Genomic DNA, 12274 nt, shown 5'->3' on the forward strand with positions numbered 1-12274 from the left:
ATGCACCGCGACCGCATTCTCAAACCAAGCAGGTTATTGTAAAAAAAATGTGTGATGGACGCTATCTATCCTGTCTTGTAGCGTAGCCACCCTTACTTGCTTGAAGCGGCCATTGGGTCAATTATCGACATCCTCGTCACTCTGGCCACCCCGAGTCGGAGATAGCGTCGGAATCCGGCACTATTTGACTTGACGAGGTCCTCTAAGCTGATCTTCCCGTCATATTCCACAGTGCAAATGCCTTGTTTGCAAGCAGCCCCGTGATCACATCGCGATTTGGCTTCCGCCAGTGATATATAGATAGCGTTCACACTAGCAAAACTCACGTCGACTTCGAGCTCTCGGCGGCCGTGTGGGAAAAACTCTTCCCCTATGATGGAGCTGACCGAGTCGGCCACCGACCAGTGCAAAAGTTGCCATGTACTCAACATTTCAGCCAAGTTGAAGTTGAATTATGTAACACTTGTGTAGAAATATGCCCCTCTCTATTTGCGAGCAGCGGAATCTATCCGTTGCGTCCTGCCTGCCTGCAGTCATCATGCACGGCATCGTTCGCCTCCAGCTGATCGCTTTGTCCACGACCCTGCCACGCTTGACTTGGGCCGATGTGGTTGAAGTGCGTCAAGGGCAACAGCCACCACCACTCGAGTCTGATTATACGTCCCAATGCGATTTCGCACACTTGCACCCTCATCGATATGCTGCCTACCATCTCCCACCAGCAACGGACCAGCTCGCGACAAGCATCACCGTCGACGGCGTCCTGGACGAAAAGGAGTGGTCTGAGGTGCCCTGGAGCGAGCCGTTCCAGGACATTCAGGGTCCTCACTTCTGGTCGCAGCCGTGGTTCGCCACCAAGTTCAAGCTGCGCTACGACCAGCAGTTCCTCTACGTCGGCGCGTACTTGGAGGAAACCGAGGTGTGGGCCAACGTGTCGAAGCGCAACGAGGTCATTTTCCACGACAATGACTTCGAGGTGTTCGTGGATGCTGACGGGAGCACGCACAACTACAAAGAGTTCGAGCTGAACGCTCGAAATGCAACCTGGAACCTGTGGCTCAACCGTCCGTACAGGGATGGAGGCCACGAGAACAGTACTCGGGTGGACCCACACTATGGTTTCGACATGTTGAACAGCGGCATGCGCTCTGCAGTGTTTGTAAAAGGCGATATCAATGACCCAGGTGCGTGCGTACAGTAGAACAGCCTACAGTTGTTCTTGTTGATTTTGCAGCTAAGTATCTTGTTCGTCTCATGCTGCAGCTGAACGCCTGCACTATTGGACCACAGAGATCGCACTACCGTTGTCGGAACTTGCATTGCACTCGAATGCACAAGTTCCGCCTGCCGCCAATTCCTTCTGGCGGATCAACTTCTCACGCGTCGAGTGGTCTGTCCGTGTTGTCACCGACAAACAGACCGGGAAGCAACACTACGAAAAGAAACCGGGCTTTAAAGAGGAAAACTGGGTCTGGAGCGCGCAAAATGCGGTCGATATGCATCGGCCGGAGTGGTGGGGGTACCTTCAGTTTCGCCCCCGAGATGAGAATCCACCAGCGCTCGTGTACGATCGGTGGACGATGGATGAAGTTGTGCCTGTCGATCCTGAATGGGGAGTGCGGTATGTAAGTTTCCAGTACTACTACGCCCAGCACGCGTATCGCGCTGCCACGGGAACGTACACGACAAGCTTAGAGCAGTTGCTGCCGTACTTCTCCTCGCGCGAAGCCATTGAGTGTACCAAGCTGATCGACATTAGTATCACGAACAATTCGTTTAGTGCTCAAATTGGGCTGAGGGAGAAATACTCTGGCTTTGGTGATAACCCTCAGTATGTAGCAAACATCGAAGACGACGGGCATATCGATGTCGAGAAAGTGGAGTTGGCTTCGCCGATTGCTGCTATCATGTGAAGACCACGGAGCTGTCTTCCCTGCAGAAGTACACTCGCTTGATATGAAAACTAACTGATATTTGACCTCGTTACATGGTGCTTCGCTGAAGCAACCGAAGATACATTCAACTTCCGCCCCTCTCTCTGTCTTTTGGCCTTCGCAACGAGGCAGCCTACGCGAAGTAAATCCACATGCTGAATGTGACAGCAAGAGCGGCAATACCACTGCCGGCAACGAGGACGTTGACCCACATGGGCTTGACGAGTTCCGTGGCATCGAGTTTCAGAACCTTGTCCCAGTGGATCATGTACTTGCGCACCTCCTCCGACGGGCGGTTCTTGTGCTGGGTCAGAAGACTAACCACCACGCACACCACCATGGCGGTGACCCACAACAATAGCGCAAAATGCTGGAAGTTCATGTAGAAGAAGGTGTTCCAGAACTCCGGCAGCTCCCCATCCATGCTGTCGTCCTTAATTGTCACGAAAATCAGGCGCGAGAAGCCAAGCAGACCGCCCACAACCATCGCCGAAAACGCGCCGTACACATTCGCCGGCTTCCAGGCGACACCAAGCACGAGTACGATACCAATGGGAGGGGTCAAGTAGCTCTGAATCTCGACAATCTGCTCGTAGAGACCCGTTCCGTTGCGCATAATGGGGATCCAGCAGAAACTGAGCACCGCGAAGATGACAATACTCATGCGGCCAACCCACACGAGCTGCTTGTGCGAAGCATCCGGGCGGAACTTGAGGTAGATGTCGTTGGTGACGACGGACGAGCCAGCAGCGAACACGGAGGCCAGACTCGACATCATAGCCGTGATGATGCTGGAGATCATGAGGCCGATAATTCCGTGGGGCATCATTTCCGTCAGCAGAGTGGGGTACGCAGCGTCAGTGCCATCTTCGATCTTGCTGAAGTCGAAGTAGATGCTGGCAATAATACCCGGGATGACGATCAGGAACGGAGGAAGCACCTTGAGCATACTGGCGAACGAGCACCCAGCCTTCGCGTTAGCTGTGTCCTTGGCGGACAGCACACGCTGCACGAGATCTTGATCCATGCACCAGTACCAGATCGAACCGAGCGGCTGGCCGAAGATCATACCCGTCCACGGGTAGTCGGGGTCGTCCGTTGGCTTCCAGAGATGGAACCAGGACGAGCGGTCCTGGTTAGCCAGGTTCTCCTTGATGCCTTCGAAGCCGCCGATCTGGTTCACCGAGTACGCGAACACTACCAGCCCACCCAGCGTGAAGACGCACATCTGGAACAGATCCGTGTACATGACAGCACGAAGACCGCCGGCAATGCTGTACATCGCACTAAGGCAAATGCAGACGCCGGCACCAAGATACAGGTTCCACCCCAACGTAGCTTGGAAGACAATGGCACCTCCGTAGATACTGGCGCTCATTTTCGTTAACACGTACATGATGACCGTAATGAGCGACAAGTAGTGACGGCACGGAGCACCAAAGCGGTACTCGAGGTACTCCGGAGTCGTGTACACGCCGCAGCGGCGGTAAATGGGCGAGAAGATCCAGCCGAGACACAGGATCAAAATGGCGGCATACCATTCGTACATGGCCACAGCAATGCCACGACGAGCACCGTCACCAGCCATACCAATGAAGTGCTCAGCACCAATGTTGCTTGCAAACAAGGCACCGCCGACGAAGTACCATTGCATGCCGCGGTCCGCGAGGAAGAAGTTGGACACCTCGTTGACTTGGTGCTCCGGTCCATCACGAGCAATCAGCGAGGCCGACGGGCGTTGCTGTGAAATCGTTGAGCCGCGCTCGTCACCACCGGGTAGCTTCTTGCCCGGAGTCTCCGATACGAGGTAGGCGTCGCCGGGCGACTCCAGTGCTTGACCCTCGTCGCGTTTGGCTCGCTTGACGCAGGGGAAGTACTTGGCCAAGTGACTCTCGCCAGCTTGGATTGAGGCGACGATGGCCACGACCATGGTGAAGACCAGCACCGCCACAATGATGAGGATGTCGCCGGCGTTGACCTTGGCACCACCGGACGTGTCGGGCACCGTTTGGGTGTACAGCTCGACCATGACGACAACGACTTGAGCTTGGTCGGGGTAACCCTGACGCGAGGCGAAATCGAGGAGTTGAGTGGGGTGAGCCGCTTGCGCCCCAGGTGGTGAATTTGATAGTGAACCGGACGTGCCAGGCGGTGATGACGACGACAACGACGGAGTCCATGAATGACACGGACACAACCGCACCACCTGTTGATACATGTAGAGAGGTTCAACGCTGAACTGGGATTCGAAGCTCAAAGCCGAGCCAAGTCTCACCTAACCAGCCCAGCGCAACGGCGTTGCAAGACGGGGCGTTGCAGCCCCGCAGCCATGCTTTAGCTTGCGAACCACCAGAACGGGGTGAATTGATCCCGAACGCGGTGGAGCCGAGCAACTTACACTAGTGACATTGTAGGCGGCCTCAAGCTGCGCCTGCACCAACATTGGGCACGAGCAACTTCCAAGGTGAAGTCGAGCTGCTGTACGTATTTGATACGGAAGGCAACACGCGTGTTGGCACATCTTCGTTGTTCTTGCGGGCAACGCGCAAAGACAATACGGTTCACGACGGTCGATGCTGAGCCTCAAACTGAGTTCTCCAGCCTGGGGTTGCTGAGCACTCAGTGAGCAGCAGGCTCGGCGAGGGACAACACAATACATACACTCTCAGCAAGTCGTAGGATCCGCCACGCAAGCTGTAGTGTTTTTCTGACTTTGATGTTGGTTCGTTCAGTATTTTCCAGGTGCTTGCCGTTCGAGAGCTTAAAGTATTAAAATATTAAAATAAGCTTACCACCATTTTGCTTGGAACGCGGTTCGTTTGAGTGGCCGTCAGGACCTCGTTTTCAAATCAAAAGCGAATTTTCTAGAAGACGCCGGCAGCGCGTTGCGAAGCGCTGTCTGTTTAGTAGTGTACGATGTCAGAATTGAAGTAAGCTTCAACGCGTTCACTTCAAGAAGCTCTAGACGTCGAGAGCAGCGACGGGGGACAGATGGTGGCAGCACCATGCGTGTCTCGATGTTCAGCCGTGAGAACGAATCGTCCGATCAAATCCAATCCTGCTCAAGCAGCGTGAAGCTGTTCCAAGGTTAGTTGAGTGAGAGGCATTGCAACATTTGCTACGTGCCCACTTGTTGAAGCTTCGCGAGCCTAGCATTGAACGAAAAGCCAACCAACTAAGCTAGAGCTATGTGCGTGTGCAGGATTATCCAACAGAGATTCTCAGTCGACACGTACAGAGAATTTGTGGTGGGATACCAAGCGCTCTAGCTCGGGTTGTCTGTCATCGGCTGAGTCATCCCTCCTGTAAGCTGTCAAGTTTGCAGATTAATTTGGTTGCTGACCGAATTACCACCAAATTAAGCTTTACAACGACGAGTTACGCAGACCAGGGATAATGAAAGGGGAGTTTATAAATATGGCAACCCGATAAATACTGTACGTGCACATATATACATGTATTCTCGCCGTTACATGTACATACTTGCACCTCATTTGGGATGGAGATTTGTGCAGGTAAGGATGAACCCATTGCGTGAGTGGATTTGAGCCATATACATGTACACTCGACATTGATGGCACGATGCTTTCGTGGAGAGACGACAACCGCCCGCTTCAATGTTGAAGTTATTACCGACACCAACAAAACTGTTAAATGGGAAAATCGCACATCTTACGTTTGAGATGAATTAACTGGGGAGCTATGTTTCAAACTACATGTATAATAATATCTTCATAATATATATATATTGTATTTGTAAAGGTGTCTGGTTCAGTCGCGGGCATGCTGCCAGGAATCCACTAATGCGCTACATGTAAACGATACCGTGGGCAACGAAGTGGAGTTATCGCCTGTGGCACCTAAGCGTCACGCAATCCTTGTAGACTGCAATTGCATCTCAAAAGAAGGCCTGTCACGGCCAAATGCGGTGAACTTCGCTCGAGAATGCCTTTGTTGATGCACAACAACCGCCAAGCCCGCTGTTGTGTAAAACACAAATCTGCTCCGAACTTCAAGTTGCAGTGGGCATGAACTGGTGCTCCTAGGAGTCTTACTGGCAAGTCCGTATAACCGGCAGCTTTCTCCAGGCCACCTAGACATTTCGGTAGTTGTGGACTGAATAGGCTCACGGAAGGGCATTGTTGAACAAGCCGAAAAGTGCAAATAAATTGCAGAAGCACCGTCAGTTGTCTTATTCATGGTGAGTGAGACGCCGTACTCACACACAGCCATAGTGAATTGTGTCCCACCTCCCAAGAGTATTGCTCCCCCGAATATGGCGTAGTACCGCTACGGGTAAGTTCAATACGGACTACCTTTCCCGGTAGATGAGCCCTCCTAAGAAGGGCTCATCAAGGGCCGTAGCCCTTAGTCAATAGGAATCAAGTGTAATCACAACGCACCGATCGATGTCAAGGTGTTGTGAAAGTACAGTACACCGTACAGTATCTTGCTTATGCCTGCATACAAACCGTTGGCAGCTGCAGCAACGTACACTTGTAGTGGCGTCGAACGTCTCATTCGCCGAGTAAAAACAGCACATGCGCAGCCGCAAGTGCTGACCTCGATGCTAGTGTGGCCATCTCGCGGAGCTTTGCCTTGAGTGCCTCTGCAACTCTAACGTCGAGTTGGTCGAATTGCCGTCGATCAGGCCTGATGTCTGCTGCCCAACGCTGCAGCCACTGAAGAGCCAGCCAAATATCGGACGAGTTTTCGGCTTCGTCACTAGCATCGCCATCTAGCAGCGACAAGAACGCAGTGCACAACGCGTTGCGCGCCACGTTTGACAGTGTCGCCATGCAAGGAGTTCTGACGACCGCCATTGTACGTCGTAGCAACTCCAGGTCGTCTTCAACAATACACAAGCGGAAGGCCAACTCGAACTCGCCGCAATGGGCCGCTTCGATCACGGCTTCAGCACGAGTAAGTTCAAGATCGCTGGCGTTGTTGCTGTCACCCATCCAACCAGCCCCAATGTTAGTGCTATCACGGTTGCTAGGAGGTTCGTTGTCCTCCTCATCAGCTACAGACATTTGAGGCGCTCGGTGCTTTGGAAGAGAGGTTTGAGGGATGTCTTGGTGTTGAGTGCGTCTTGCGCGCATCTGCGCTCTTTGCCTCGCCGCAAACTGCTTCAAAGTTGCGACGGCTTGCACTGCTCCTGCTGCTGAAGTTAGTGGCCGTGTAGGGTTGCCAACCCGTGGTGCTGCGGACGTTGCCGCCGACGGTGCGGCTCGACTCAAATCAGAGCCTTTGCGCTGCACATTGGCTGGTTGCTCCACACGGTTCTTGCCATCATCGGGGTTTAGATGCTCTGTTTCATCACCGAATTCAGGGGTAGCATGATCCACGAGCTGTTCTATAAAGCTCTCGTCATCTTGGCTACGTTCAAATTCATCCCCCCTATCTGACGTTGTTGTTTTAGTTGCTCTATTGGCTGAACGACTGCGGACGAGCTTTGCCGGTGTAGTAGTGTTCGGAACTGGAGCTAGGTCATCTGGTAGATGATCTGCGTCCGTTGAAGTATCGTGCAAAGGCAAAGCTTCATCTCCCATTGCAGCGTCACCGAAGCTTGGTTCACTTTCATCCGCTGCTAATTCAGGCAGTTCGTCCGTACTACCATCAACCTCAGAGTTATGAGCAACGCGAGCATTACTCGCTGCAGGTTTCGCCCACCTTTTGCCACTAAACGAGTAGTTCGGAGGATTCGGGGGAACGAAATCAAAGCGGGCATTAGTGTTTGGACGCTCGCCACTGACTGCTTGTGGACATAATTTCTCAAGGTGTTCAAATGCCATAGCTGCAGGGATAGTGGCTTCCCGAACAAGTGATACAGAATCGTGTCGGCCGGCTAAAACAAGGGCTCTCACTCGTTCCTGAACAAACACGGTAGGCACCAACAATTAGTTGAGTTTCGGATCTGTAGAAATGCAATTGAAGCCGGGAACGTACCAATTGAGATTGGAAGTATTCTTTTGCCACATCGACTGTCACGCACCAAGAAGAATCCTGCAGTGCGAATATGTCTAGTAGCATCGTCGATAGCTCAATTCCACGCTTTCGTAGCATCCAGTCCTCACGAGGTCCACACTGGAAGGCATCCTCAATTGCTTCGTAGATTGAAGCAATGTACGGAGCGAAGTAGTCGCCCAATTGGGTAAAAGACGCTTTCTCGTGAGCGTCTCGAGCTAGCTGACATGCGGATTGTAGGACAAGGAACAACGGCGAAAACGTAGCAAACATTGTGCTACCATCCATCTTTGCAACGGTCTCGGCTAAAAGGTTTTTGAAGAACGGGTGGACGCGCATGGCATGGGCTAGAATTGTGCTAGGACCTGGTACCGATACTCCATCAAAATCGACAGGATGAAGCAGTCCACAGAGGCATCTCGTGGCAGCTTCACCAATCGCGTTAGCTTCCCTCGCAAATACAGCAGCGATTGCTTCGAATGGCTGTTGAGAGCTGCTATCTCCACGATGCTTCCGAGGAGAGGAGCTGAACTGACCACTGGGAAGTGATACAGTTGGGCACGGCACAACGTACAATGCGAGCGCTGACACCAGTATCACGCAGGCATCTGTCGTCTTAGCGTGACCGTCACGGAGGCGAAGACACGTATAGGATAAAATCCGCGGCAGAAGTTTGGCGGTTTGCACTGGGTGGCATCTGCATAGAGCTGCAATGAGTAGGACCAGCATACGTCGAGTTGACGAGCGACTCGGTTTCTTTATCAACACATTACATCGAAATTTTAGTCAGTATCATCGACCACCTCCAACCACCTCAGCAAAACCTACCTTGTTCTTCTCGATCAAAGCATACACTTCCTTCACCAAAGTAGAATCAAGTGCCGGAAGATTGTCACTACAAATATGAACGCGGCAGAGTTAGAGACGATGATCGTGATCTGCCGAGTCAGCCTTCTTACATGAGCGTCGCGAAAGCCTGTTGTTGTGTATCTCGGTCTTCAAGACGGCCGATTAGAACGTTCAGATTGTACATCTCCTGTGCTTGGCGCTCCTTTGTCTTGCGATTTTGCTTCATCTTCTTAATAGTCCCTTTGGGGCTCAAAGTTCCCTTCGCAACTTCAACACCAAGTTTTCCGACATGTCCAGCCCCTCGTCGTCGAAAATTCGTCTCCATCATCGTCAGTGTACGAAAGCAATTGCTTGAATAAATGGCGCCCAGGAGAACAACAGGTTTCCGTTTTGCACCAACAAGTGAATGGCGAAACTACAGACCACGGTGAGAATATGTACAGATCTCCGATAAAAATACAGCATGTCTTGAGCCCATGGTGAGATCTTGCACAAATACACGGACAGCACTTCCACTTCATAAATATGCTCGTTGAAGCTGGCTAAATACCTATTTTCGTTGTCTTGGTGTTGGGAATAATAAAAAAAAAGTATTAGACCACGCTCGTGTTCGCGAAGACTTTTCACGATTTCCCTACGTACGTCACCCATAGTACGTGCTGAGCTGCGAGAGCGACTCCATGTCCGACAGATCGTCCGTACAAATGCTGGAGAAGTCGCTGCGCTGGGACCACCACATGGGCGAGTTCAAGTCGTGGTCGCTCCACTGATCCGAGTTGTCGAGCATGTCTTCCCACGAGTTCTCCTCCGCGCTGCTCCCGGCACCTACACTCTCTTCAAAGTGGAAAAACTCAACACCGTCGAAGTTTGGGTGGGGCAGGACGCTCGGTGCGATGGTGACTTCCCATGACTGCGAATGGGAGTCCGACAGACTGAGTCGGACCTCCAGTGGCTTCAGCGCCGAGCTGTAGGCGACGCTGGGCATGGCCATGTCCGCCACCTCCTTACCGACCAACCCCGAGCTGTCTCGTCCTACCAGCATCTCGTCGATCTTGAGTGGGTTGCCGCGAACGAAGCAGTCGTGGCGGTAGATGGCGTGCTCCCAGTGCAGCTCCTGTCTGCAGTGGAAGTTGAGCGCCTCCAGCACCTGATGCAGCGAGCAGCCCCGCAGCCCCAGCCACGTCTCGAGCCGCGCCTCACTCGCCTGGTGGACGACGAAGCGGACGCCGTCCTCGAGCCACGCGAGGGAATCCCCCTCCGTCTCGTTGTCCAGGAAGAAGTGCAGCTTCTCCAGGAACGTCCTCCAGCCCCAGTCGCCGTCGCTGCAGCCCCAGCCTGTTGCAGGTGTTGTAGGTGGCGTTGGTGCTGCTGTTAGTTCTCGTCTGTCCAGGCGGCAGTTGGTTGCGCGGCCTCTGACCGTCGCGCAGCAGCTTCACTTGCTTGTTGCGGCGACGGCGCTCGCTGTCGACGCTGTCTGCTGCTGCTGGGAGGTCGTGGGTCCCTCGAGAGTGTGAGCGAGAGAGCCTAGAAGCGCCCGAAGCGGAGGAACGCACCGCCCTCTTCGCGTGCTCGCCGCCCCATGCTGCTCCGGTCGGTCGGGATCCGCAAAATGCGCACTTCAACTTCAACTTCGACTTTCACTGTGCGATTCAAAAACGACACTTCAGAACGATTCAACGGTGAATTGATGGCATTTTTTCCGAGTTTTCTCGTTGCTCATTTTGCAACTTGCTGGGAGTGAGCAAGAACAAGGTTCGAGTTACAGTCGCACAGCTAAAACAAGAAGACAGCTATGGGCGGAGGCGACGTTGGAGCAGCATTCACCGCCGCGTTGTCGCGAACTGACACGTCGTTGACGTCGAAGGACTTGGTGGAGCAGTACCCGTCGTGTCCCCCCGCTTCACCTGACAACAAGCCTATCGTCCTAGAACAATGCAAGTTCTTCGACCTGTTCGACGCAAACCCGGCAGAAGCTCGAGAAGAGATGAGGAAGAAGCGCCAAGAAGCTGTGGAAACTCACGGAGAGAGATACATGCGGGGCATCATGCAGTCCACACGTCACCATCCACTGAGGAAAGATCGCAGGTACGACTTCCGTCTGACAGCAGCAGAAAAGGAGAAGCTGGCTGCAAACGGCGTGGTCGCCTCCCAGCGGATGCAAGCCAATAGTTTTGGGGAAATCTACTACAGACTATACACGGACGACTTGCCCGTCTTCGTGACAACGGACTCCATCTTGCACGCGTGGCATCGCAGCTTTGACGCATTTCTCGTGTGTTGAGTTGGAAACTACCCATCTTTTTTCAATGCTTGACAAAATTTTGGCCTCGAGTCTGACGAAGTGTCAGGCGGTGTTGTCGGGTTCTTGGGGAGAGACGTCCACGGTCTTGAAAGCGGCAACAGATGTGGAAGAATACCTTACTATTGGCCTGAGCTTGCTGCGAGGAAAACTCGCCCAAGAGAAAAATCCCAAGCTTGAAGCACTGTGCCATGCTGAACAGACATTCGACATAGAGATGTTTGGTGCCCCTCTCACAGTTGACTTCTCACTGTTTAAACCCCGCGGACACTACACTCAGTCAGAAAAGCTTCAGCGCTACTTCCGTGCGATGATGTGGCTCGGGGCTATCGACTTCCGTATCGCTGGAGGAGACCGCCAACAAGACGACCTGTACCAACTGCTCTGTGCCGTAGTGTTGGTGTACTGCCTTGACGAATCGGATACTTTGAATGATATCATTGATATCGACTCCGTGTTATCAAGTCTGGTCGCTGATGGAACTATTGGAGCCGATTCGCTCTCAGCCAAGGAACTTGCTGAGCTTGTGATCCCGACGAATGTGGCGAAATTGATCATACAGAAGGCAACTCCTGCAGACGAGATACAACAGCTCTTGCTAGATCTCCAGCAACGAATCGTCCAGAAAGGGCTGGGAGCGCAGCTCATTACGGGACACCCACTTGTTGAAGACGCTACCTTGGGAGCTACAACGCCCACTGCTCGCCCCACTTCGTTTGCTTTGCTCGACCAGCGCTTTGTGTGGAATCTTCACGCGCTCAAGCTGGATTGAAAGGTGACTCTAGTTCCAAAGTTCAATGACTGCGATAAGTGTCCAGCTTCTGGTTAATCTGTGTAGTGGATTGAACCGGTACAGGACGTTGTGAATATCAGATGTCATCATGAACTCGCAGTATCGTAGATCTGTGGCCCAGCAGAGCCACGCGTTTAGCAGTCAGTTCGAGTTACGTGGGGGATCCAGTGGTGGCCTTTTCGTCGTCAATGATGTTGTGTACACGGAATAGAAACTTCTCGTCGATCTCACCTAGGTCTGCTGCCAAGCTGGGAACGAGAAGCAAGTCCGAGCGCACTATATTTTCTATCAGTTTACCATCAAAGAAAATTTGAAAAACTGGAAAACAATCCGATTGGTACTTTTCTATTTCCCTACACAATCTGTACGTACCTGCGAGCTTGACAACTTACCAACTACTTCTCGCTGTTTATACACTGCATTAGCGCTACA

The 12274-nt window shown here is 52.7% G+C and overlaps 5 protein-coding genes across 5 annotated transcripts; 2 read left to right on the plus strand and 3 right to left on the minus strand.

Annotated features, from left to right (window-relative positions):
- Positions 1 to 682: 682 nt before the first annotated feature.
- On the plus strand, positions 683 to 1913 carry IUM83_15504 (Carbohydrate-binding domain, family 9; the record flags this gene model as incomplete). The annotated part of the gene is made up of 2 exons (XM_067940324.1): positions 683 to 1184; positions 1264 to 1913. The coding sequence occupies 2 exons, from the start codon at positions 683 to 685 to the stop codon at positions 1911 to 1913; spliced, it is 1152 nt and encodes a 383-aa protein (XP_067780155.1).
- Positions 1914 to 2067: 154 nt separating this feature from the next.
- On the minus strand, positions 2068 to 3963 carry IUM83_15505 (sodium transporter; the record flags this gene model as incomplete). The annotated part of the gene is made up of 1 exon (XM_067940325.1): positions 2068 to 3963. One exon carries the CDS (start codon positions 3961 to 3963, stop codon positions 2068 to 2070), a length of 1896 nt encoding a protein of 631 aa, XP_067780205.1.
- A 2488-nt stretch (positions 3964 to 6451) lies between these two features.
- On the minus strand, positions 6452 to 6967 carry IUM83_15506 (Armadillo-type fold; the record flags this gene model as incomplete). The annotated part of the gene is made up of 1 exon (XM_067940326.1): positions 6452 to 6967. One exon carries the CDS (start codon positions 6965 to 6967, stop codon positions 6452 to 6454), a length of 516 nt encoding a protein of 171 aa, XP_067780156.1.
- Positions 6968 to 9393: 2426 nt separating this feature from the next.
- IUM83_15507 (WW domain) lies at positions 9394 to 10331 on the minus strand (the record flags this gene model as incomplete). Its single annotated transcript, XM_067940327.1, has 2 exons — positions 9394 to 10085; positions 10304 to 10331. The coding sequence occupies 2 exons, from the start codon at positions 10329 to 10331 to the stop codon at positions 9394 to 9396; spliced, it is 720 nt and encodes a 239-aa protein (XP_067780207.1).
- A 211-nt stretch (positions 10332 to 10542) lies between these two features.
- IUM83_15508 (uncharacterized protein) lies at positions 10543 to 11031 on the plus strand (the record flags this gene model as incomplete). Its single annotated transcript, XM_067940328.1, has 1 exon — positions 10543 to 11031. The coding sequence occupies one exon, from the start codon at positions 10543 to 10545 to the stop codon at positions 11029 to 11031; it is 489 nt and encodes a 162-aa protein (XP_067780202.1).
- Positions 11032 to 12274: the final 1243 nt, after the last annotated feature.

This window comes from Phytophthora cinnamomi (assembly GCF_018691715.1).
Source record: "Phytophthora cinnamomi strain GKB4 chromosome Unknown Contig128, whole genome shotgun sequence".
Classification (NCBI taxonomy): Eukaryota; Oomycota; class Peronosporomycetes; order Peronosporales; family Peronosporaceae; genus Phytophthora; species Phytophthora cinnamomi.